The 24,309-nt window shown below is 51.9% G+C and overlaps 2 protein-coding genes across 2 annotated transcripts; both read right to left on the bottom strand.

Moving 5' to 3' along the window:
* Positions 1–6,043: 6,043 nt before the first annotated feature.
* HOXA10 (homeobox A10) lies at positions 6,044–8,481 on the bottom strand (the record flags this gene model as incomplete). Its single annotated transcript, XM_079538298.1, has 2 exons — positions 6,044–6,318; positions 7,662–8,481. 2 exons carry the CDS (start codon positions 8,479–8,481, stop codon positions 6,044–6,046), a joined length of 1,095 nt encoding a protein of 364 aa, XP_079394424.1.
* A 9,158-nt stretch (positions 8,482–17,639) lies between these two features.
* HOXA11 (homeobox A11) lies at positions 17,640–19,902 on the bottom strand (the record flags this gene model as incomplete). Its single annotated transcript, XM_079538431.1, has 2 exons — positions 19,220–19,902; positions 17,640–17,872 (listed from the first exon to the last, which is right to left on the bottom strand). The coding sequence occupies exons 1-2, from the start codon at positions 19,875–19,877 to the stop codon at positions 17,640–17,642; spliced, it is 891 nt and encodes a 296-aa protein (XP_079394557.1). The 5' UTR covers positions 19,878–19,902.
* Positions 19,903–24,309: the final 4,407 nt, after the last annotated feature.

The following is a 24,309-nucleotide window of genomic DNA, read 5'->3' as shown; positions in this document are numbered from 1 at the left end:
GTTTTAATTGCGGCCAACTGAGATTAAAAGATCGGATTCCGCATTATGGCCCCCCCCTTCCCTTTCTTTCTCTCCTCTTCCTCTCTTCGTCCCCCTCTCTCCTTTTTATTTTTTTTTTTTCGTTTAAGCGGACTATTTTATACCGTAATTAATCATCCCATCAGTGAGTCGCGTTCCCTACGAAAAAAAAAAAAAAAAAAAAAAGGCACAAAAAAACCCACCAAACCCTTCTGGTCGGAGACCTTCACATAAAATTATACAACAATCGAAGCAATAAAAAGAAGCAAAATAGCAGTTGCGGCGTACTGTATTTAAATACATATTTATTATATTTCATAAGGAGTTATTGTTTCGGGAGCCACGGGGTTGTTATGAAGTCAGTAACTATGAGCGCGCTCATTTGCATCGCTGTGTTTCACAGCAGTAAAAATTTACGAGTGCTCGGAAAGGTTAAATTATACCATTGTGTTTCGTTTGGGAGCTCCCTGTAAATAATCCCGTTCCATTCCGCGCTAAGCGGGACCGGCAACGAAAAGTCAAACCCGACGCATCCCACGGCCGGAGCCGCTCCGAAAGGCCTTAAGAGGACCCGGGCAGGACCGGAGCACGGGGATTCGGCCCCCTCGGGCCGGACTGAGCGCGGCAGTGACCGAAGCTCCCTCCTCGCCCGGCCCTGCCCTTGGACCCCCCCCGGCAGAGGGGCCGCCGGGAGCCGGGCAGCGGCGGGCAGCGGCGTCGCTGGCTCCGATTTATTCTTAACTATGCAGCCAAGCGGCGGGGGGGGTGGGGGGGAGGAAGGGGAGAAAAAGCGCCGTGTGCCCGCTGCAGTAAGGCACCGCGCTCGGAGGGGAGGATGTAAAAGGGGCTCTCGCTTTCGGCCGCCCCGCGCCCCGCGGAACAGAGAGAAGTTATTGATTTGGCAGCAGGACGCGCTCTGGAAACCGAGCGGAGGGTTACGGTCCTCCGCGGAAGGAGGGGAGGGAGAGGGGGAAAGCAAGGCGCGGCCAGATCCAAGGCCAGTGTTAGGGATTAAACGGGGATGCGCTGCGCGCCCGCGCCGCCGCCGGTCCCCGTCCCTCCGGCGGACGCGCGGTGCTGCGGTGTGCGGGGGGAGCCCCGAAATCCCCGTAGGAGCCTCGGGGTGCTCGGGGTGTGCTGTGCTGAAAGCAGAGCCCCCTGAACGGAAGGGAAGGCCGAGTGAGAATTAAAATCACATGTAAATATCGTGCGTGCAAAAGTGTGGTTCTAATTAGTTTTACATGGCTGTGTGGGCCGCTTCTCTCCCTCTCTCTCCCCTCTCTGTTTCTCGCTTTTTCTTTTCATGTCCTCCCAACAGTTTAGTCAGAAATCGCATGGAGATCCCATTTTAACGACGCTCTCTCCCCATTCAGGATTACAAAGGCCCATAATGAAACTATTATCCCCTATTAGAGTTAGAAAATTATAAAACACTTACGGGATCCCCGCAAACGGGGAGCCCGTTAGTTTCGAACAATTCAAAAAATGTACATAAAGGTCTCCTCCGCTATTTTTTGTGGCCGTTGTATAGACGCGCCGTAATAGCGAAAAATAATTGTATTTCTTTCCTGGAAAGACGGAACTCGACGTCATTTATATTTATTATTAAGAGTCAGCTGTGGTGAAATGTGATTGTAGAACTTCCTTTTTCCATTCAGAAAAAAATAATCTTAGCTGCAGGAGTCCTGGATGTTTATATTCGAATTTGGGTTCTCAACTTGCGGCGGGTTTCAATTTTTTTGGTTCCTCACCAAAAATAATAGCAAATGAATAACAATAACAATAACGTTTAAAAGAACGCGTCTGCATTTTTATTTCCCTGTAAAATTCGGAACGCGTTCGCTGCCAACACCCGAGCGGCAGGAGAGGTTGTGCGGAAAGCGCGAGTTAAAATATGGCAAATAATTACAGGCGTTTTTCACGCGGTCACAGCGCTGCTGATAGCGCTCGAGCGCTCGCCTCCCTTTTCGACCTTTTAGGCTGTTTTCCCCAAAGTACGTTTTTCATACGAGCCACGAGAGCTCGTGGGAGGCTGCACCGGTTTCGTACCGTTTACCTTGCCGGTTACTGCGGGATTTGGGGCAGCAGATCCCGGGAAAGACCGACCGGCCATCCCACCGCGGTACGAAATTGGAATTTCCAGGCACGAGGCACCGTTCTCGTGGCCGAATAAAACCCTTCCCGGCCTCCATCCCGGCACAGCGAAACCCGCGGCGCTCCCATCCCTCTTGCTGAGGCAGGAAGCACGCCTCTGCGAGGGGCAGAGCTCCGCGGCCGCGGGCTTTGCGCGGATTTTACGCTGGAATGCCGTCTCGCCTTTTCCTGCCGCTGTGAACGATTCGGACGGAACCCACCGGCGCGGAGCGGTGCTTTGGCACAGCGGGCGGAAAGAATGACTCAGAGTTTGGGGGAAGCGGTCCAAAAGCGGAGCGATGTGAATCCAAAGAGATATAAAGCACAGAGGAAAAGCTGTGCGTGAAGGCTACAGAGGCACGCACGCACTGTAAATACACCGTCGGTATGTACACAGAACAGGGCAGCCCGACAGCAGCACGGTGCTCACAAGCAGACACGAGCAGTGCTGTCGGACTGCGGTGTACACATCTGCTCCTGGCCCGGCCGAGGCGTCTCCCGCGAAGATCCAGCTAGGGTAGGTCTGCCTCAAATCCGCTATCTAACCGCTCTCCGTTTCTGCAGCCCCGTCTGGAGCTTCAGAAAAAAAAAGTTTTTCTTTCTCTTTAAGCAGAAATAATCGATCGGTCATTTAGGGAAAAAAAAAAAAAAAAAAAAAAAAAAGGGGTGGGGGGGGGAAAAAGGAAAAAAAAATAGAAAGCCAAACCCAACCCCACAGGAATGCCTTTCCCTGCCCGTTCCCGTGCCCGCCTTTCCGCTGCGGGGCAGCCGGTTCAGACCGCGCTGGCCGCCCTGTGCTGCGGGCGCAGAGCCCGGCGGGAGGCCGCCCCCGCCGCGGGCGCCGCGGACACAAAAGGCGGCGGGCGCAGCGCGGAGGAGCGGCGGCGGCGGCGGAGGGCCCGGAGAGGTCGCTGTTGCCCGTTCCGCCGCCGCGGAGAGCGGCTCCGGGCACGCTGCAATCGTGATCGTAACCGAGGCCTTGTGGGCCGCGTGGCGATGAGCCCGGGGGAGCGGGCCCGATGTCGAGGGCTCGGGGTTCCGAGGTCACCCCTCGGGAACCGAGTGGCGAGAGCGGGCTCGGCGGGGCGGGCGGCCCGGGGCCCCGTGTGTCGGTACGCCCCTGGAAAAGGGGCTGCCCGGCTCCGTCTCTCCCCTCCCCCGGGCGGCCGAGAGCTTTTCGTCCTCCGTTTTTGAATAAATCCAGACGGAAAAAAAATATAAGCGCTCCCCGCCCTCGCCCCCCTTCCGATCCCTCCGCCCGAGCTCTACCCACGCCGAGCGGAATGCAAAAACGCACCTGACCTTGAATGCAGCCTACGAGAGATATGAAAATCCCGCAAGCAGGCAGGGACTCGCTTAGGAGCTAGCTAACCTTGAAGAACTTGTCAAGCTTCCCCCCTCGGCTGCCGTGTTTATCTGAGGAATCAGAGGAGCCTCCGTTGCAGATGGGGAACAATGGCATTGGGACTTGACGCCTACAGATAACTTCGGCGCTAAGATTTCTTCGGGCACAAAGGACCCTCGCACCAAGCATACCTGGTGATGATATCAGCTGAAGTAATTAAGGCAGTTTCGTGCTGTAGAGAGAAAGGTGGAGCCCCAACAACATGAAACTACCTAAACCACAGAGCAGTTCTCAGGCGCTAATAGTTACTTTCCCCATAGCCGTGGTCTTTAACTCAAGGATCCCGCTACGGAAATAAAACCAGAAACGTGACCCCGCAGTCCCTCTCGCTCCCCACGCACCCCGCCGGGCCCCCCGCGCCCCCCAGCCGGGTTCAGGGAAACAGAGAAATAGCATCAGAGCCCCCCCCTCCCCCCCCCCGAGGGCGGCTTTCGCCTCTCCATGCAGATGGGAAGGCCGTCCGCTGCGATGTTACATCATAAAAAGCTAACGGCTCCCTCTAAGCCCGGGTTCAAAGTCTCTCCCCCTCCTCCCAGCACACACATACCCGGGAAGAAAGCTGGAGCTGTCGCTCCTCTGCCAGCCCTCGTTGTGCCTTCCCTTTGTGCGAGCTCCCGCTAGCTAAGCATGCAGCGAAGGAGGGAGGATGCAAAGGCGGCCCGGGGGGAATAAGCGCTCCCGCATGCAGCCAGGTAGGGAACGGCCCTGTGCGAGGGGGCCCGGTGACACGGAGGCGGCTCTCACCTCCCCCCTCCCCATGCGCTCACCTTCACGGTTTCTTCCGAGCCCTGAGATAAAGCTACGGTTTGTCACCGTCCTCGGCAGCTAAAGATCTCTGCACCCTCGAAGGTGTGTGATTAAAAGGGGGTGGGGGTGGGGGGGTGGGTGAGAAAATAAAAATCTCTTCCCTACCCTCAAGAAATTGTAATTTGCTTCCTCAGTCTGTGCAGCTCCTCAGTCAACTGAAACCACTCGTTCAAGACAGCAACAATCCAGATATACTAGCAAGTCATAAAACTGAACAAAAGCCGACAAACCTTAGAGCACCATCGCTATATGGCCCAGACAAATTACGACTGTCTAGGTAATATTTAAATAGATTCCTAAAGTAATTGCAGGGGGTTTAGGCAACTATTCCTGTTGTAAAAGTTCTCGAAGACATAAAGTAGAACCTGAGGATAAACAGTCACAAAAAGAGGTAAAATTAAAAGGATTCATTCCACTTTTTTTATTCTTCTATGAGAACATAAACATCGTCTTTTTCACGCACAGCAGCATTACAATATTAATTTATTCCGATTTAAGGTAAGAACTAGATATAGCTAGAACTAACATTTATAATAACGATAGAATGCATTTGCTTAAAACGGTATCGGCGTTTTAATAATAATAGACATTTATACATATCTGTACTTATAGTTTTTCCCCTTCTTTCTTTCTCCTTTTTAAAATCTTTTTCTAATCTTTTTCACCTATAAGCTTGACCCTTTGATGCACGTAACTTCACAGTATAAAGGAAGACGGACGAACTCTCCCTCGCTATCTCAGGCTCTGGCTCAGAAAGTCCTTTTGATGTTCAGGATGTACACTTTGCAGTGAAATTAGTGAGGAAAAAGTGACGGCTTTTTTTTTTTTTTTTTTTTTTTTTTTTTTTCCTCTCTCAAGGGGGAATCGTTGTGTGCTTATCCCGTGTTACCAACGGTAACGCTATTTATCGACCAAAAAAAAAAAAAAAAAATCACTAATTCCACATCTTTAAGCAAAACTACGTTACGTAAATATCTACAACCAGAAAGAGAGAGAGAAATTCAGAGGTAAGTGTCATAATTTAGTCCATGAGCGAGACGAACTTTTTTTTATATCTTTAAAGAGAAGAGATTTCATTTTCCTGGCCAATTTCAAAGCCGTAATATTGACTTTCAAGGTAAAGAACAAAAAATTGCTCTTAACGCTAGTTCCCATGAAGTCCTTTTAAAGGATGCCTGCATTTCATTATTGCAAGTCCTGCTTTGGGAAGGATAAAGGGGGAGGGGGGAGACAGGGAAAGCAGAGGGAGAAAAAGCTGAGCTCCTAATATATAGAAATATGGCACGGCTTAAATAATTCATTCCGAAGCTACTTACAGTCCGAGTTACACCGCCTATATTTTAAAAGAATGCTCCTTTACTTTTCGGAGAGACATAGGGTTGGGAGAAGGGGGGAGGGGGGGGGTAATGTTTGCAGCTCCTGAAATCCTATTTCTGGGCTTTCAAAGCTTGAAAGAGCAAAGCGGGCCCGGGGAAGGCTGCAGGAACCGAGGAGGCTCACACATGGCCCTCAGCGTTAGCATGGCTTTCTTCCGCTCCCCCCGCAGCCCCGAAGCAGCCATTAAGACTTTAAGGACATACTGAGAACGTCTAAAATCGTTAATCCATACAGGTGCGGATGACTACAGCCTAGGAAAATGATACTGGCTCTTTAAACCATAAAGATGTGTTTATAGGTTCATCAAGAGAAATTAAAGTTGGCTGTGAGCTCCCGAATCCTATTCTCTCTGTTCATTTTCTTCAGTTTCATTCTGCGGTTTTGAAACCAGATTTTAACTTGTCTGTCTGTGAGATGGACTGTGCGGCTGATCTCTAGGCGACGCTCACGAGTCAGGTACATATTGAACAGAAACTCCTTTTCCAGCTCGAGAGTTTGATGCTTGGTATAGGGGCACCGTTTCTTTCGGCCACTTTTTGCGGTTAGCCAGTTTGCTGCATTTTCTCCTTTTGAATTGCCTAGTTTTGAGAAAGTAAAAGAGGGACATTACCAGCGGGTAGGAAGCAAACAGCTGGAGGAGAGGGTGGAAAGCGTGTGTGGGTGTGTGCGCATACAGGGGCTCGCTCCTCCAGTGCTGGGATGTGGTGGCCTTCCGAAAGCTCCCGAGCGCTCTCCTAAAGGCCCTGGGGCTGCCATGGGGCAGCCTTTCCTCTGCTAGGATGCTCGGAGGGGAGTCCAGCTCCGACCCCCCGAAACGGGCTTCTCCCCGCTCCGACCCCGCCGTTCCTGGGGGGCGGCTCGGTGAGGAGCCTGAAGCCTTTCGGCCCTCCCGAGACACCTGCTTCCAAAAACAAAAGCCGCCCGAAACGGGAGGATCTGAGCTTCATAAGTGTGCTCTGGGGGCTGAAAACAAGGTGAGCTGCAGGGCCCTAGCTCCCTGCCTCCCGGGCTGCCTCGCCATGGCCCTTTGCTCTCCCACGAATCGGCGAAAGAAAAAAAAATAATAATAAAAGAAAGGGGGGAAAAAATCACCCCCTTTCAGGGCGGGAAGTCCTATCGCTGGAACCGTATGGGAAAGAAGTAACACCGATCCCTCGATGGCTCGGAGTGGCTCGCAGGCGTGGGGCTGGCTCTCTAGGAGCTTTCCTTTGCTTGCCTTTCGTTTTGATCTTTAAATTATTTTTAATTATTATTATTCTCCAACGGGGCGCCTGGAGGAATAACAGGGCGTCTGAAATGCAGCCAGAGAGGAGTGCCTAGAAAGTCTGCGGCCCACGGAAGGGGAGCTAGGCTTTCGCCATGGGGACCGGAGAGGGAAATAAATAGGCGAATGAATAAATAACAACCCTGTTATCTAGTGTAGACGCTGAAGGATATTCGCGGTGCATTCATCAGTCTAATTTGATAGCAGTTCATAGATGGCACATTTCAGCGCGGCTGTTATTCCGAAAAGCATTCTGGATCGTAAAATATAACTTACCGCGTTAATAGGTTTATTTATTGGCACTGCCTATTGCTTATTTTGGATGCCATACAAACATCTCTGTTATCTGGTAGGCACCTTCCCATCGCAGGGGAAAGACTGAGCTCGTTTTTCTATACGTTTAAGCCGCACGCAGGCGAAAGTTGCCCAGAGCGGAGGCTCTCGAGGTTTTAAGCTATAGGACGGACGTTAATTTTTACGGCAACCCCGTGCCCGAATATTACAAAGTTCAGAAGGTCACCGCGAGCAGCGCTTCTTGGCAGCCCTGCGGGGCAGCCAGGATCCTCCTTTCGCGTCGTGACGCTCCTCGCCCGCGTTTCCTTTTTAATTACCGTTAATCACCGTTTCCTAAGCCTCACCCCGCCGTGCTTCGCTTACCTACGGACTCCTTCTCGGGAGAGGCCTTGCTGCCCTCCGACGGCGCGGGGGAGAGCTCCTCGGCGGTGGACGACGAAGCGCGGGTCTCGTCCTCCCGCTGGGAGCCGCACGCCGAGGGGCTGGGGGAGCGCTCCTCGTCCTCCCTCCTGCCCGCCTCCGGCACGGGCGGCCCCGACGGCGGCGGCTGGAAGCGGCCGGGGGGCTGCGGAGCGAAGGGGGCCGCCCCGGCTGGCCCCGCGCCGTAGCCCTTGGAGGTGCCGTAAGCCTGGGAGAGGCGGAAGTAGCCCGGGACCGGCACCCCGGTGCCGTTGGCGGAGGGGCTGACCTCGGCGCTCAGCCGCGGGAAGGGAGCGAGGTCGGCGGCGGCCGAGCCCTTGGGGCATTTCTCTGAGTCATAGAGGCAGTAGGAGCTCTCCTCCTTAATGTTTTGAGCGAAGGAGCACGAGGTGGCCTGCTGGCTCTCCGGCTCTTCCATGCGACAGGAGCGGGGCGGGTCTAGCCACACTTCCATCCCCGACACGTAGGGGTGCGTGCTGGGGACCATGCTTTGCGAAGTACCTTCATTGCGTTTGCCCAGGACGGGGAACAGTCCGCAGCCCTGCAGCCCGTAGGACAGCTCGGACGCCTGTGGCAGGTAGAGCCCGCTGCCCGGGTAGTAGCCGCCTCCTCCTCCGCCTCCGCCTCCTGCTCCCGCCGCGTCCCCTCTGCCCGCGCTGATCAACGAGTCCACCAGGAAAGAGTTTGCAGCCGGGCTCTCGGAGCATGACATTGTCGTGGAATAATTTGGCGAAGGGAGCGGATAGCCCTTCCTGGCTGACATTTCTTGTGCAAAACATGCTGAATATGATTAGAGATACCCCCGCACCGCGGCGAACGCTTGCAGCCAATGGAAGCCCGGGCCTCCCCAGCAACCCCTCCCCGTCTGGTTTCGTATGCACCGAGCTTGCTCTCAGGTCGACCTCTGAATTTGGGATATGGATGGATATTAATGTGCGATATGGATTTCCAGCCACACGCACACGTGCGGAGCGGCGCGGCGGGGCAGGGCCGGAGCGGGGCAGGCGGCGGCTCCCGGCTCTCTCCGCTCTGCCCCACGCACCGCTCTGCGCGGTGGTGTTTATGACACCCCGGCTGCGGCCGCGGCCAGATGAAGCTTTTATTATCGCTCCTCTCTCCCCGCGGTCGGGCTCTCCGGAAGCGATCCGTGCTCACCTCCCCGAGCAGCCCGTGTGTGTGTCACGAAATTAATAAAGCCGCTGCTCTCCCTGTGTTTTATGCTCGGGCTCTGCTCGTTTTATTTGATTGTCTCTTTTTTTTTTCTTCTTTTTTTTTTCTTTTTTTTTTTTTTTTAGAATGAGAGACGTGTTATTGTTTATCACAATCGTCGGGAACTGTAAAGGGCCCTGGTGTCTCCTGCGTTCGAAACCCTGAAAGGGAGGGAGTCCTTTCAGCCCCATATCACCCCCAGCTAACATTTCCAAGAGATAAAGAGCTGGCTGCTGCGCTTAGGAATCTCGGAGGGAGCAGTGCCACTCCGGAGGATTAATTGTGCGGTTGCAGCTTCTAATGCTGTAGTTAACGCTGGATTCTTCCCGAGGTCTGATTGCCATTTAAAATCCAAAGCCAGACATATGCCACAGAAAGAATCCAGACGTGAGCAGCTCAGATGGATGCTCGCACGATGCTGCGCACCCTGTTTATTGGCGTGTTTATATTTGGGCGATCATTTTTATTTCCCCCCCCGCTCCAGTTCCTCCCCCCCACCCCCCCTCCCCCCCCTTTTGGGTCATTCACTCTTCTCCTCTCCAGAAGCACCGTCTCTGTCGCAAGCGCTGCATTAAATAATAGAGAGAAGGATACGCAGATGAATCCTGAGATAGGAGACAGCTCTGTCCTGCCAATTTGTAATTGTGGCGGAGGGAGCAGACAGATAGCAGACAGACAGGCACGCAGACAGAGAGACACATAGATTTTTTAATGAATCGCTTAATGATCGCTTGCTTTCACTTCCATCATCTTTCGCTTAGGCCATTTTGAAGTCGCCTGCCTGCCTGGCCAGAGGAATTAAGGCTTCTCCAGCCCGAGCGGAGCCTGGGACTACTCGAGGTTTTCCAGCTCTCGCTGCCCACCCGAGAGCAGCAGAGCTCGCTCCTCTTTCCCGCGGCATCTCCTCCCGGGAAGAGCCGGCGGCCCCGCTCCCGGGGGGCCGGAAGAGATGCGGCCGCTCTGCCCGCTGCCCTCGCCAGAGCCGCGCAGAGTGCCGCGTCCCGGCCCTACCCTTGGCGTTCAGAGAGCCCCGGAGGGAAGCGCTGTCCCCCCACCCCCGGCTCTGACACGCCTCACGTGGTCTCCGGGGTGAGCGGTCGCCTACGAGAGGGAAATTACTATTTTATTTTTTCTCCCCAGTTTTGCCATTGCTCCGGACGGGTAGTTCTGGGGCAGCGGGACACAAGTGAGCAAGCCGCTCTGCTGGGGCCCTCCCGAGGCTCCGTCTTCGTCAACTAGAAGGCTGCGGCAGGGAGAGGTCGTTACAACTTCACAGTCGCCATAAAACCTTGATGGAAAGGCGCCCTATATTCCCAGCGTTCTCGGGCTTACCCTTGAGTGCCGAGCGGGATCTCCTGTCGGATGGGGGATAGGAGGGGGCCCGACACCCTGCGGAAACCCTCCGAGGTTGTCCCTGCGTTTCCTCCCGTAATACCGTTTGTGTTTCCCAAATGCGAGATGTGTTAATGCGTGATGGACAAACCCTTATCAGATTCCTCTGAGGGCCGTATCACCGCTAACAAAATTAATACCGTGCAAGGAACCATTTTATTGGTTCCTATACAGGAAGGCTATTATCAATAGGCTTAGCGTTATAAATGCAGATCTAAATAAAGTGAAACGTGAGCCCCAGCTCCACGCTCCCAATACATTTCTCTGCACAAGTCAGGTATAAAAATTACTCTGGGGAAGTCCGCTCTTGCGGTATGTTTGTTTTGCATTTGCCAAATTAAATAGGAATGGATTGCAAACCTAAAAACCGTACGGAATCGAGGAGTAACGCTTGAAATCCTTCCAAAGCTGTTTTTAAAATAAGCAGCTCCCTTTTAAAAATTGGATTAAAGCGAGGAAAGGCCCTTAAAAGGACATAGAGATTCTCCTGAATAAAAGGGGCCCAAAACGCATCACAACAAACGCGAGTTGGCCGCTTCCACCTTCTCGACTGCTAACGCAGACTACATCAGACAAAAGGCGCGGAGGACAGAGATGATTCAGAAGAAGAAAACCAGATTTTAGCCTCATTTCTCTTCCTCCCCTCACTCAGGCCCCCGAGGGTTCGACGGCGCAGGGGCCGTGGCTCGGCTCTCGGTGGCTGTGCCCGAAGGCAGAGCTCCGATCGTGCGGGATCTGCCGTCGGGAACGCCGGTCGGGGCCGCTCGTTTGGTCCTCAGCCCTACGCCGGGTGGCTGCCGGGGCACCCCGCCTCGATCGTGAACTCCGCTCGGAGCTGCATTATCTCCGCTTTCTTTAATCGCTAACAAGGCCAAGGCAAATAGTAACCGGCATCATCAAACCCACTGAAGTAAAACTAATAACGCGCGCTTGGTTCTTAACTATAAAAGATAATGGTCAATTCCGACTAAACTGAGCTAATTTGGCATGCGTTGGGTGTAGCTACCGCATTGCCGGCGCTTAACAACGTGTCCCTCGGAGCTTAACCCCCGTTTAAAAGAAATTTTAAAGAATATTGTGGACGCCAGGGGACGAGAAACGCTTTCTTTCTAATTCCGCTTCCGTAAGGAAAGCCGTCCCAGGGTCCATAAAACCGAGCAAATAAAATTCTGATAAATATCAAAGCCGGCTAGTGGGTGATTTCGTGGAGAATCTGAATTCGCGGCGTGCGTAGACAACGCTATCAAAATAAAACTTTATTGATCTAAGAAAAATATAATAGATGCATTAATAGCGTCGTTAAGCCGTTTTATTGGTTGGCCTAAAATTAAAAACAAAAAGGGAATAAATAAAACCCGACAGCTCAGCCTCAGCGAACTCCTGACTGGAAATTTCAAAACGCGTCACGTTAAACCGTGATTTATCTTTTTTATTATTAGCCCGTATAAAGCAAAAGATCAGCGCCGTTAATCCGGAGACCCGTTTTGCGAGCTAATTAAAATATGTTTTTATTTGTAGACACGGGGAAAAGTGCAACGTGCGGAGAGGCGGAGGGCCTCGCAGCGCGCCGCGGAGTGCATGCGCCGCCTGGCTGAGGACAGAGCGCGCAGTGCGTCGTGTGCCTTTCCCCAAATTAATGCAATCAGGGTATAGTTCTTTAATATTGGAACTGTCAGTCGTCAGCAACGTGCGTGTGTGTGCGCGCCAGATTCCTCCTTTATTTATTTATTTACCCTCCCTTCTTCCCCCTCCCACCCCCTCTTTTTGCTGGAATTGCTCCAAAGGAGGCGGATTTCAAACAGGAGGTTTAGGAACTGCGGCCGTGCCAAGTTAGGTGACAAATGACGGCCTCACTAATTTTATCTTGCCTAGAAATACTTTCACGCTGAGGGTTGGGGTGGGCGAGGGGGAGGGGGGGCTTGGCTTGTTGTGGCGGATTATGCTGTTAAAAATGAGGGTGAGATTCAATTTTATTCCGCCATCCGGGGGCTCGTTCTCCTAAATATGTTTCGGCGGCTGCGCGGATCGGTTTACTCGTTTGGATTAGGAACATATTTTGCGAATGAGTCTGACGAGCTCCGAATTCTGGCGTGCGGTGGAACAAAACGCGCCCCGACCGATTCATTCCGGCTCCATCCCATCGCCATTCCCCGGCCCCGCTCCGAACAAGGGGGTCCTATTGTCTGCTGAGCCCCAACACCGCGAGGAAGTACCAGCGGTATCGGGTTATGCGGCCGTCGGTAGAACCGTAAACATACAAATCCGCCTTTTTAAGTGCACCCTTTATATTGAGAGAGATGGGCCGCGCAGCTGTAACGGAGCGTTTGAAACTGTATCCCCTCTCCCCTTTTTGTAACTGCCCATAAGATCTGGGTGCTCATACAAATATCTTTCTGCTTGCGGTGCAGCGCTCACACACACACACGTTGGCCCGACGCTTTGATTCGGGGCGTTTAATGAAAAGATTATGACACACCCCCCCCCACACACACACACACACACACACACAAAAAAAAAAAAGACGGCGACAAAACACAAACCCAAAGAGCTCATGAAAAAGCCTCCCAGGGGTTTGGATGTGGTATGTGCACTGAAGTCGAGTACACGATTAATTAAACACAGTGTAGACACTGAGTTGGCTTCGCCTCTTCCATCCGAAACACGCAAACCCAAATCATGTGAAATAATAAACAGTTATTGTAAGAAACGAGCTTGTTTTTTTTAAATATTATCCTATGACCGCGGCCGTCAGTAAACAATTCGTAACCAGAGGGCGCTTTAACTGCTGCTGGGGTCCCTTTGATTTATTCAGCGGAGTATTGAATGGAGCAGGGAAACAACAAGGGGAAAAATAAATATTTGATCAAATATGCTGAGTTTAACTCGGCTGGTGTAAAACGAAACGTTTCAAAGGGACCCTCAGCGACTGCCCCGCTCCTCCTCGGGACGTGACTTCTTAGGGCCCGACGTTTCCGAGGGGAGGTCAGAAGAGATCGGGTCCCGAGCTTTTAATGGAGCATCTTTGATGAAATCGATAGGTTCCGATAATCATCTGAGAAATGCTCTCTGCCGGCTCAACATGTGCTTTTAACTAGGCTTGCAACAGCTCCCCAGGAGCACTGTTTTAAAGGCCGCTGTCTTTAAAATAGAGGCAACTCGCATTAGTTTACATACAAAGACTCTTGGGGGAGCAAAGACAACACAATTATAATTTTTTTTTTTTCCCTGAGATAGCTATTTAAATAGAGTATGCCCTCTGTTAATATACAAGCGGGCTGAAATATGTAGCCAAACCAGTATCTCCATACAATACCGCATTTCCTCTCCCCCTGCCCCCCCGCCCCTTCTCAAATGGAGACATAACAAAAACATGTGAAACTTTTATGGGCGAGAAAAGTAACCTGGAGTTAGGATACTCATAGCCGGGATAGAGTTTCAAAGCTACAACCCCGAGCAGCCCTGAGCACATGAGAATGTGAGACTGCTGGTTGTTTATGGCCCATGTTCTAGATTGGATAGATAGATGGACAGATAGATAGGTGGATGGATGGATGGGTGGATGGATGGATGGATGGATGGGTGGGTGGACGGCCGGCCAATCTGGTCCTTCATGCATGCTGACTTAATGTGCAACAGCATGCTTAGTTTTGAGCATAAGTGTGTCAAAACTTGTTTACCACAGGCTGCATCCAGCTGCGAGGAAGCAGGCTCTCCTTTTAAGTTACCAAGCGACCCTAACTAAACTACAGTTCAAGTCCAATAAGATCGTCAGAATTGTCTGTCATTTGTAGTCTGGGTTGCCATAGATCTAGTTGATTGAAGACACCTACTGTTCCCCACATAAATGTCAAGTTTCATAATATTTCCAGCGCTACAATTTTTATAACTGGAAGAAATCTACGAGTTTCTCTGCAAAAAGAAGTATTTCCAGATACCGTGGATTTTCCACGCCGCCGGCCAAAACTTTACCAAGAAACAGAAAAAGGTCAGCAGCGCCTCAGAAAGCCCCTGCGACGTTCATTCACCACTTTAATCACCAACTTTCGAGCTCCGCTTCCACTGCCGGTGCCGAGGCCGGCCCTCCCCGCGCCCCGCGTTGGCACCGCACCCGCCGTCCCCTCTGGCCGCGGGGCACGCACAGAGCACTTACCTCCGCGCATCGCCTACGCCGGAGCCCCGCGGCCGGGTCCCTCGCGCTAATTGAGCGTGCGGCCGCGAAGTGAACAAAGGCCAAGATTCCGCCGGGCTGCTCTCCTCGGCCGGCGGCTTTGACATTGATCTGACGATCGCCATCTGGCGGCCGCGCCGTCCCGCGCAGCCCCGGGCCCCGCCGCGGGCCGCCGGCCGCTCACCTCCCGCTCCGCCCGGCGCGGCAGCCGCCGCCTTTATAGCGGTGCATTCCGCCTCTGCGAGCGGACAAGTCACGGACACTTTTTATGGCCGCATTGTCACAGCAACACAGAGGATGCGATTTTATTGGGCTAGGAAATCAAACCCCGAGCGGAGAAACTCCGTAGTTTAACTGTCTCTGGGATTGGCCGTGAATGCCAGTTAATTTTTAACAGGGAAAGGAAGCTTTCTCGCTAAACTTTCATTGCCCGTCCGCTCCCCATCCGTCCCTCTCTCCCTGCCTGCCGCCCGTCCGTCCGCCCGTCCGTCCGTCCCCTCTCGGCTCGCCTTCCCCGCGGACAGACAGACGAACAAACAAACAAACAAACACCAGAGCCTCCCTTCCCTTCGTTTTTCAGCGCTCCCTCCGCCGAGGCGCTGTCTGGCCGGCGGTGGTTGTCAGCAAGGCCCGCGTCAGTGGGAGTGCTTCACCTCAAGGTTATGGGTGATGTCCAAGCAATACAGAAGTTCAAAGCCAGCAAACAATGTGAAAACAGAATGTACTTTCTTCTCCCGATCAGGACCGGGGTCAACACTCAACATTCAGCTGCTCTTCCCAAAACACGTTCCCATCCCATCCATTGTTTTGGTTTGGTCCTCCCCCCCATCTATTTTCTCCCTGCAGCCCTCCCCCCGCCCCATCCCACCCCTCCCTGCCCTGGAGATCAAGGACAACCCCAGCCGGCCCATTTCCACCGCGCTGCCAGGCGCGTTTTTTCTCGAAGGAGGCAATGGTTTTCTTAGGGCCCTCATTCTCCTGAGCCCTCCATCCACAGAGGGCTCGTCCGTCCCTTTTCTTTAGGGACGGGTCTCTAAAATGAGTCTCAAGCACTCCCAGCACCGCTTACGCTGCCACACGTGGCGGAGCACACTGCGGTGTCACATGCCGGTGTGACAAGGGACCTCACCCCACAGCACAAGGACACGGCCTAACGAGGAGCCTTCTCCACCTTCCTTTCCTAACCAGACCACGTCTGCTTGGCCACACCAAGGCAGAAGACTTAACAGCCGAGCTCTACAAAAGGACAATCGTTTCTCCCCAAATGACCCCACAAGGTCATGAGGAATTTCGGGTGCCAAAGCCACATCAGGCAAAGCGACATGCAGGAACGCGACGCCAGAATGAAAAAGAGAAAGTTTCCATTGTTTTTATTTGCCTTGTGCGCTGTTCCACTGTATACATGCAACCAAGTACTTTCAGATATTAAAAGAAAACGGTATATACACATAGTCGATACATATGGAAAACAGTGATGGCATATAAAGATACTGCGTTTGGTGAACCGTGACAAAGAACTTACATCCATTTGGTAAATTTACTCATCAAAAAACTTCCTTATCACCACTTTGTTGCACATGTAAAGAAACCCCACACCCTTCAGCCCCGTAGGAGAAAAAAAAAATGAGGAAAAAAAAAAAAGGCGTTCGAATAAAATAGGTCATGGGTTCCTCTTTTTTATTATTTACAAGTCTTGTAAAACATCGCTCCTGTATGAAATATACATTCAGATATTCTCATCAGCAAATTACCTTAACGATAGAACTCCGTAGCCTTTGTAAACCGATATAGAATTTTAAATATTTTCCTTTTTTTCCCTCTTTTTCTTTTTAAAATTGCTTTTTTTCTTTCTTTTTTTTTTTTTTTCTTTTTTTTTTTTTTTCCACGCTTTGGTTCCTGCAGGGAAATATATATATTTATAGATACTTAAAATAACTCCGAACAACTCTCCATTCTTTGCATCCGTCGGCTGGGCGACAAAGTAGAGCTCGTGACATTTAAAGTAGACGACAACAAAATGACCGTATTTACACTGTTTGGCTTCTGATTAAACTCCTCACTGGTCACCTTTACAAGAGCATGCAATTGAGTTATTTTAATGATCCAACGTTAGCGCATTGCACAACTCCAAGTTTCAATTAAGTGTTGTGTGGTATTTGCTAAACTGTCGTTCTCCACAGGTATTTCCTGAAGAAAGTTTGCGAGCCAGAAGCCAGAAGGTCAGTTTCCTCTCCGTATTTCTTTTTTTTTTTCTTTTAAAACGCTGAAATTCACGCTTTTTAGAAAATGGTTTATTTTTAGCATTTTAATATGATTTGTCTCCGAAAAGGTGGCAACGCACAGGCCGTTGTCATAAATAAAATGAGTGCTAGTTATAATTTGAGAAATCTTTGCTTTGTTTTGTTTTGTTTCCTTTTTCCTTTTTCTTTTCAGTGATTGTTTCTTTGCGATGTATGGCAAATTTATACCTGATTTTTCTTTTTAAAGTAAATATTTCAGTCTTTCATTTCTTTCTCTTCCCACCCCCATCCCCGCTTCCTCCCACCCCAAAGGAAACACTATTGTACCCATCCTACATCCGTGTTACAACTGCTCGTGGTCAGACTCGTGAAGGTGTAGGCATGTCACCCCCCCTCTTTCCCCCCTTTTACTTCTCTCCCCCCTCCCTTAATTCCCCTCTCAAACCCATGGGCAATGGCGCACTGCCTCAACCACAGACATTTTCCTTCCGGGAAGGACGAGAGATCATTTCCCAAAGTTTGCGTCCTGGCTGCGGCCGCTCGCGGTGCCGGTGCCCACGCCACGCTCCGAGGGGGCAGCGGGACACGGGGACAGCCCTGTCCCCTCCCGGATCTGCCCAACGCGGTGCGGGAAGGTGAGAGGCGTGGGCCTGGCGCTCGGAGGTGACGCGCGCGGTGGAAATGGATGGACGCCACGTGTGGCAAAATCAAACCGATTCCAGTTGGAACGTAAATATATAGACAAAACAATAAACCGTCATGGAAGGTCCAGAGCAGATTTACATGTATGGAAAACCTCGGGTTCTTCGAGTCCCGTCAGATACACACCTCCTTCCTCCACGTAACCTCGTGGCTTGACCTTGTCAAGGGCAAAATCTGAATTTAATCTCGTCTTGAAAAACGCTACGAGTTTTAGAGTAGTGGATTAGCTGAGTAATATTGTAATCGGTCCCTGTTAATTTTTTTTTCTTTCATTCTTCTGTTTTGAAACCATATTTTTACTTGGCGGTCGGTCAGATTGAGCATTCGGGAGAGCTGGAGGCGTTTCTCTTTGTTTATGTAGACACTGAAGAAGAATTCCCTTTCTAGCTCTCTAATCTGATATTTGGTGTAGGGGCATCTCTTTTTACGGGTCCGTTGTCCACCTGTGGAGCGAGAAAAGGCAGAAGGGTTTGTCACGGCGGGGCCGGGGGGGAACAGAGGGGCAAAGCACCTCGACACGCTACAACGCTCATTCCGCCCGATCCGCGGCCGCCCTGGGCAGCCGCAGGACTGAGCGCACGGAGAGCTGCGGGGAGCCGGGACCCACCGGGACGCCTCCGGCCCCGGGCAGGGCGGAACCCCGCCGGGAAGCGGGGCTGAGGCCTCGCTCCGCGGGAGGAAGGGGAGAGAGGCAGGGAGGAAGCCCCCGGAGGCGGCTTGGCCGGAGCCGGGCGAGCTGAGATCGGGCAGCGGCCGCCCCCCGCCGCCCCCGCAGCAGCCGGGCACCCCGCGGAGCTCCGCTCCCCGCTCCGGAGGCCGAGAGCGACCGCGCGGCCCCGGCACGGCGCAGCCCCGCGCCCACGGCAGCCGCACGCTCTGCCGGCAGCTTTCCAGCACGCTCGGCCACCATCTCGGGGTGTTCTCCTCGCGCTTAGCCGCCGCGGTTTTAAAGTTCATTAAGCGCAATAGAAAAGGGCTCGAGGCTCAGAAGCCCTTTGCATTCAATCTAGCCGCTACCCCTTTAAAAACTTCCTTTTCTGGTACAGTTCATTGTCGAGGTATTTTTCCCCGAGCTGTATACTGGCGTTGCCTTTTAAAAAGCCCACATAAAAAAATCAGCCTTTGACAGATTGAATAACAATTGTAAGTAACAAACTGTTGGACAGAAGGCAACGCGTAATTGCCACAGCGCCCGGGTAAAATGGCTTCCTTTAGACAAAAAGGCCAGCTTTAGGTTAATTTGTTTCTTTTAATATATTGCTACAGTTCAGGCGGCTACTTTATCTGCTCAACGCGGCTCGAGCGCAATCGTTAAAGCGGCGATGGCTTTGAATGCGGCTCCTAACTAGGCTCCCGGTGCAACACATGGCTTTTATAAAATCACGGGATTACATCGGTATCAAAGGAGCCGGGATCGCCCTTCTCTGCCGAATTTACAGGCGCCCGACGCACGTTATTATATTTTCGAGAGCCGACCGCAGAGCCCCCCTTTATTACGATTCCCGAAAAAAAAAAAAGAAAAGAAAGAAAGAAAAAAAAAAAAAAAAGAAAAAGAGGAAGGAGAAAGAAAAATTTTTAAAGGCATCCGTCGCCCGGTGGGTATTTCACGGCCAATTTCAGCACTAAACACGTGATCTCGCCTTTTATAACAAAGTTTTGTTGGGGGAAATCTAAAGGCCCTTCATAAACCTTATATGCTTATAAAACAGCATATAAAAATTTAACAGCGGCGGTGCGCTACATTTCCAAGTCCCTCTCCGAAAGCGCTCGGGCGCTGCCTTTATACGTACTGGAGCTGCCGGATTTCTCCTCATTGTTGCCGGAAGATGACTCGGGGCTGCTGCCGCTCTCCGGCCGCCTCCGCCTCTCCTTCCCCGCCGCCGCCGCCCCGCCGCAGCCGCCCTCCGAACTTGAAGTTGCCGCCGTCGCCCCGGCGGCCGTGGGCGCCTTCTCGCCGCTCTTGTCCGGCGGATAGTCCGCGGAGGACGGGTTCTCCGCCGTGCCGTACGCCGTCTCGAAAAACTGGTCGAAAGCCTGCGGCAGGACCCCGTTCCTGCCCACCGTGCTATAGAAATTGGAGGAGACGTTGGCGCTGGGGTGGTGGTAGACGTTCGCGGTGCTTTTGCCGAACACCTCGCCCATGCTGGCGGTGGTGGTGGAAGGCAAGCAGTCTCTGTGCATGATCTCCTCTGCGGAGTAGCAGTGGGGCAGGTTGTTCCGGGGGTGCCATTTACTGGAGGGATCAATGGCATATTCCCTGAAGGTCACTTCTCTCACGGGTTGGACCTGGGGCAGGTTGGAGGAGTAGGAGTATGTCATAGGGCGAGAAGACGGGGTCTGGGGCAGAAAAGAAGGGAGGCTGGAGAAATCAGGACCCGAGACGTAGTACGTACAACTTGGCAAATACATGTTAGAGGAACAAGGAACACGCTCATCAAAATCCATCATTAGGGCTACCTCGGCTTCTCCGCATTAGCTGAGCTTAACATGATTCTCTAGCGCAGCTGCCCCTTTGAAGCAGATCCGTGAAGTAAGAAATTGGGAGACGTAAGCTGACGTGGAGAGCCTCCGGCCTCGGCGGGGAGGTGCGGCCACGTGACGCGCCGTGCAAATTGACAAGCGGCGGCTGCGGGCCCGCGCCTCTTTGTAGCCATCTCGGGGGAAGCAACAGATCGGCGCGGCGCAGCGCAGCGCGGCCCCGCACAGCACCGCACCCGCACCGCGCGGCCCCGCACCCGCACCGCACGGCCCCGCGCCGCCCGCCCCCGCCGCCCTCCCAGCCCAGCGCAGCACCGCGCAGCACCGCGCAGGTTGGCCCCGGTACAGTGCAGGATACAAAGGCACCGCTCGGCACTGCCCCACACTTAGCGCCCGGCCCCTCGCACCCCCTGGCTCTGCAGCACTTAGCAATGCCCACAGGGCTAGGTGAGAGCTCTCTGTTTGTTTGTTCGCTTGCTGGGGTGTGTGGCGGCTCGTTGGCAGGCTCCGAAAGGAAGGGAGCAGGAGAAATGAAGCAACGACTCCTTCTAGAAAGCTGCTTCCTAGCAGGAAGCGCTCTTTGGGAAAGCGGTCAGTTTAGGGTTGATGGCTTCCTCCCCTTTTATTTTTTTCCTTATTTATTTATTTTTTGTACATTTGCCTTGGTTGGGTCTTCAGGTTCACCCCATGCCCCCCACCTCCCCACCCCCCACAAAAAAAATTATATATATATTTAAAGCCCCCTCGCCCTGCAGGGTTTTGCTGGAAACCTTCCTAGCAAGAATGTGCCTGGGTCAAGTCTGCACTGATTTTCATGGTGAATAGATTACATGCTTGCATTCATGTTCACTTCCGAAGCGCTTAGTGTCTTCCTTCCCTCCCTTACATATTAACCTCAAATACCCCGTGCGGCTCCAGCCAAGCCTCACCAGAGGTACTTAGCAGTATTGGATTCCCAGAACGCAGGTTCGCTTTCCTCACCGCCACCCCCACCTCCCCGAACCATCCCCTGCCTATTTGCCACGCCAGAAAAGCCTTTTAAACTGCAGAGCACTGGGCTAAAAAGTGTTTGCTGATCTCTTCGCGTCCGCACCGCCTCTAACCGCTCGGAAAACCGGTGGATGTAGGGCTGCCCCGCTTCGACAAATACTCCGGCTTTAATTGCCAGAAGCCCAGTTAAAATTATTTGACATACTGTTAACCCCTAGGAACAAACTCGCCGTCCCGAGATCCTTTCCTTTCTGCCTCGTACCGTCGCCGAAGGCTGAGACCCGGGGAGACCTATTTTAAAAACGTGGTTAAATTTTTACTATTGTTGCATGAAAGGGATGATATAGAAAGCGGATTGTACAGGGCAGAGACTAAAAAGTACTTCTCTGCCAATAAAAAATGCACACCCCACCGAACGAGCGCAGCCAAAGAAAACAGAGAAATACGCCAAAGAATACAGCACCTTTTGAGGCATGGACATCCCTCGGCTGTTGGGAAAAATAATAAAAGTTTTTTTTTGCTGTTCTGATGCTCGATTTCAGAAAAGAAACATTTGGGTTCCGGCTGGATTTAATCATAACAGAAAAATAGAGCGGCAAAAGGCTGTTGTGGTGTCGGTGCTCTGATGAAATCAGATGGAGCTCGAGGTCTGTGCCCCAGTGGACAGGGGAGACTGATGGAAAGGAGACCGAAATGCTGGAGAAATAATATTTGGATTCCCCCCCCCCCCCCCCCCCCCCCTTTCTCTCTGCAGCATTGTGGAAGTATTTATATATCCGGAGAAAGTTCTATAGTAAATTCTGGAGATCTTCGGTATTTAAATATCAACATCGATTTGTTTATTTATTGCTCAGCTTATCATAACCGACTCGATAACAAATCTAATCATGTTGCTTGCAAAAAAAAAAAAAATTCTCATTATGTATTTTCTCTACGTTATAGTTAACTGATGCATTTGAATTCGAGCTGTAAATTCAATATTATCAAGTAATTACTTTGTAGTGGAGTAAACTAATTTATTAGCATTAATGTTTATATGCCGTTTTCTTATTTTACAAGGGTTACCGTTCACAAATCAAACGCTCCGGACGTATCCCCGTAATGAACTCTTTATTTTGGTTTGCTGCGAGAACTTATGCTCGCTGCGTGTCTGCGAGCTGAACTTGAAATTAGTGAATTAATCTTCAGGCTTGACGTGTTTGCTAGAAAGTGGATGGAAAGGGATCGCATGTCGTCAAAACCGCTAGCAGAAGACTGCGTTGTCGTTTGGGGATTGTAAAAACGCTTGGGGATTCTCCCTCTCCCTCTCTCCCCCCTCCTCTAACTTGGGGTGGGGGGTGCAAGAGCTCTGGTTGGCTTTTTCTTTAACGCATCTCATTTCTATCCCGGTTCTTCGGCTAGGAAGGCGGGGGGTCGAGGGGTGGGAGCCCTCTTTGGGCACCCGGCACGGACCGTGCCCCCCCCGTCCCCCCGCACTGCCGCCCCTCCCCGCGCACAGAGAGGCAGCGTTGGGATTTCGGTGACTTTGAGATAACAAAGGCGCCACCATTGCAGAGCCTCGCCCCGCCTCTGGGTGATGGCAAACAAATTCTTGCACTTGTATTACGGCTTTTAAGGCTATAATTGAACGCGGCGCGTCTAGGAGAACCGAAAACAGTTCTAGACTGACCTGCGGTTTTATAGCACTTTGGCAGTCAACTTCAGCTTGTGTCAGAGCAGACACGACAGGGCTGCCCGGCCCCGGGACGCCACCTACTTGGCCCGGCTGCGCCCCCCTCCCCCCCCCCCCCCCCCGTTCACCCCGTGGCAGAGCCGGGGCAGCGCTGGCACAAGGCTGTACGTGCCCGAGGTGGGGGCAGCTCCTGCACACAAAGGGAAATCGAGGCAAGGGGGAGGCGTTGGGGGGGGGTGAGGGGTACCGGGGGAGGCTGCAGCCCGGCCACCCTCTGCGAACCGGGCGTGTGCGTGCGCGGGCACAGCGCGCACACGTGCGGCCCCGATGCCTACTTTGAGACTGCTCCTCCCCGCTGCTCGCTCCCAAAAGTAAAAATAAGAATAATAATAAAAACCCGACACCCCCTCAAGCAGCATATTGGTTTCATCCACTTTTCAAGGCGGGGGGACCCCAAAACGCCTTTCCCAGCCATCGGGAGAGTTCCGGGGAAGGCAGGGAGCGAGAAAACACGCCCGGCATGGACTGTTCTCTGCTTTATTTGCTGTTAAGTGAAACAGAGATAATGTTCGCTTAAAGCCTCGGAATGTGTGGGTAATTGCAGGGAGCCTGCTGTTAGGTTGCTGCGCTCAGCACAATTATCAATGTCGATTATTTGGTCTAACGTTGAATTGCTCTTTTAATACAGTAATTGGGACTTCCGTGTCGAGGAAGGGGGAAAATCGAGCCTTCCCTTTCCTAAGCCCGACGAAAACAACATCAACAAAGGGAGGCATTGCGTTTGGAGAAGCAAAATGCATTCGTTCCGCCTCCCCGAGTATTTCAGCCGGATTAGGGAGACTCAAAACGCTGCGAGTTTTGCAGCTCTGCTGCTGCAGAACGTTTTGCAAAGGACGGACGTGGCCAAGAGGCAGAGAGGCTGGGAGCACGGTCACCCGGTTAGCTAAGCTAAACAAAGCGGGGGAAAGCTACAGCTCTTCTTTGGAGGAATATAAACAGAGCCGGGACGCCTCGATAGCGCGGCTCTATGTATACACATCGCGTGCAAAGGGGACTGTTTAACTTACTGCCGCTGTTCTCCGAAAGGTCAAGTTCTATAGTATCCAAATTGTTGTCTTTTTTTTTTTTTCTTTCTTTCTTTTTTCTTTTTTTACCTCTTTCTTTCCTTTTCCTTTTTTTCCTTTTTTTTTTTTTTTTTTTTTTTTTTTTTCCCCCTCGGCTCTGTTTTGTTTTAAAAATGCGGTAAGCCGAGCGTTTACCTTTGCCGGTAGGGTGGGTGCCTGCAATTAACAGCAGCAACGTGTGCTAAAAGGCAATCGTTGTCGGGTAGAGCTAATTGAAATATTCCCGATTGCCGGTTTGAGTCTCGTAGGCTCTTCTCGTAGGCGCTTTGTAAGCGTGCAGGCTGATGACAGCCTACGAAGTCTTATTAGAAAAACGTAGGATGAGGGAATTCACGGCTCTCTCGCCACCTTCCCTCTTTTCCAATGAAAATAATGCCAGAAGGCGATAATTCTTCTCAAAATTGGCCAGGAATGCAGCTTCAGAAAAGCGTGGTTATTGTTTGGATTTAAAGCATTTCGAGCTCAGAAGGTCTTAACAGGCGCTTGTTCTTTTCTGTTTGCCTTTTGTCCGTTAGGGAAAGCGCGTATCCTTCTGTTAAAATCAAACCAAAACACCACCACCAAAAATCTAAATTCTCTTTAACGCCGTGATGGAGGGAAGTGCTACAATACTTCG

Source organism: Tetrao urogallus, assembly GCF_951394365.1.
Source record: "Tetrao urogallus genome assembly, chromosome: 7".
Classification (NCBI taxonomy): domain Eukaryota; kingdom Metazoa; phylum Chordata; class Aves; order Galliformes; family Phasianidae; genus Tetrao; species Tetrao urogallus.
Note: the sequence above shows the minus strand (reverse complement) of the source record. Positions and strands in the feature narration are given on the sequence as shown.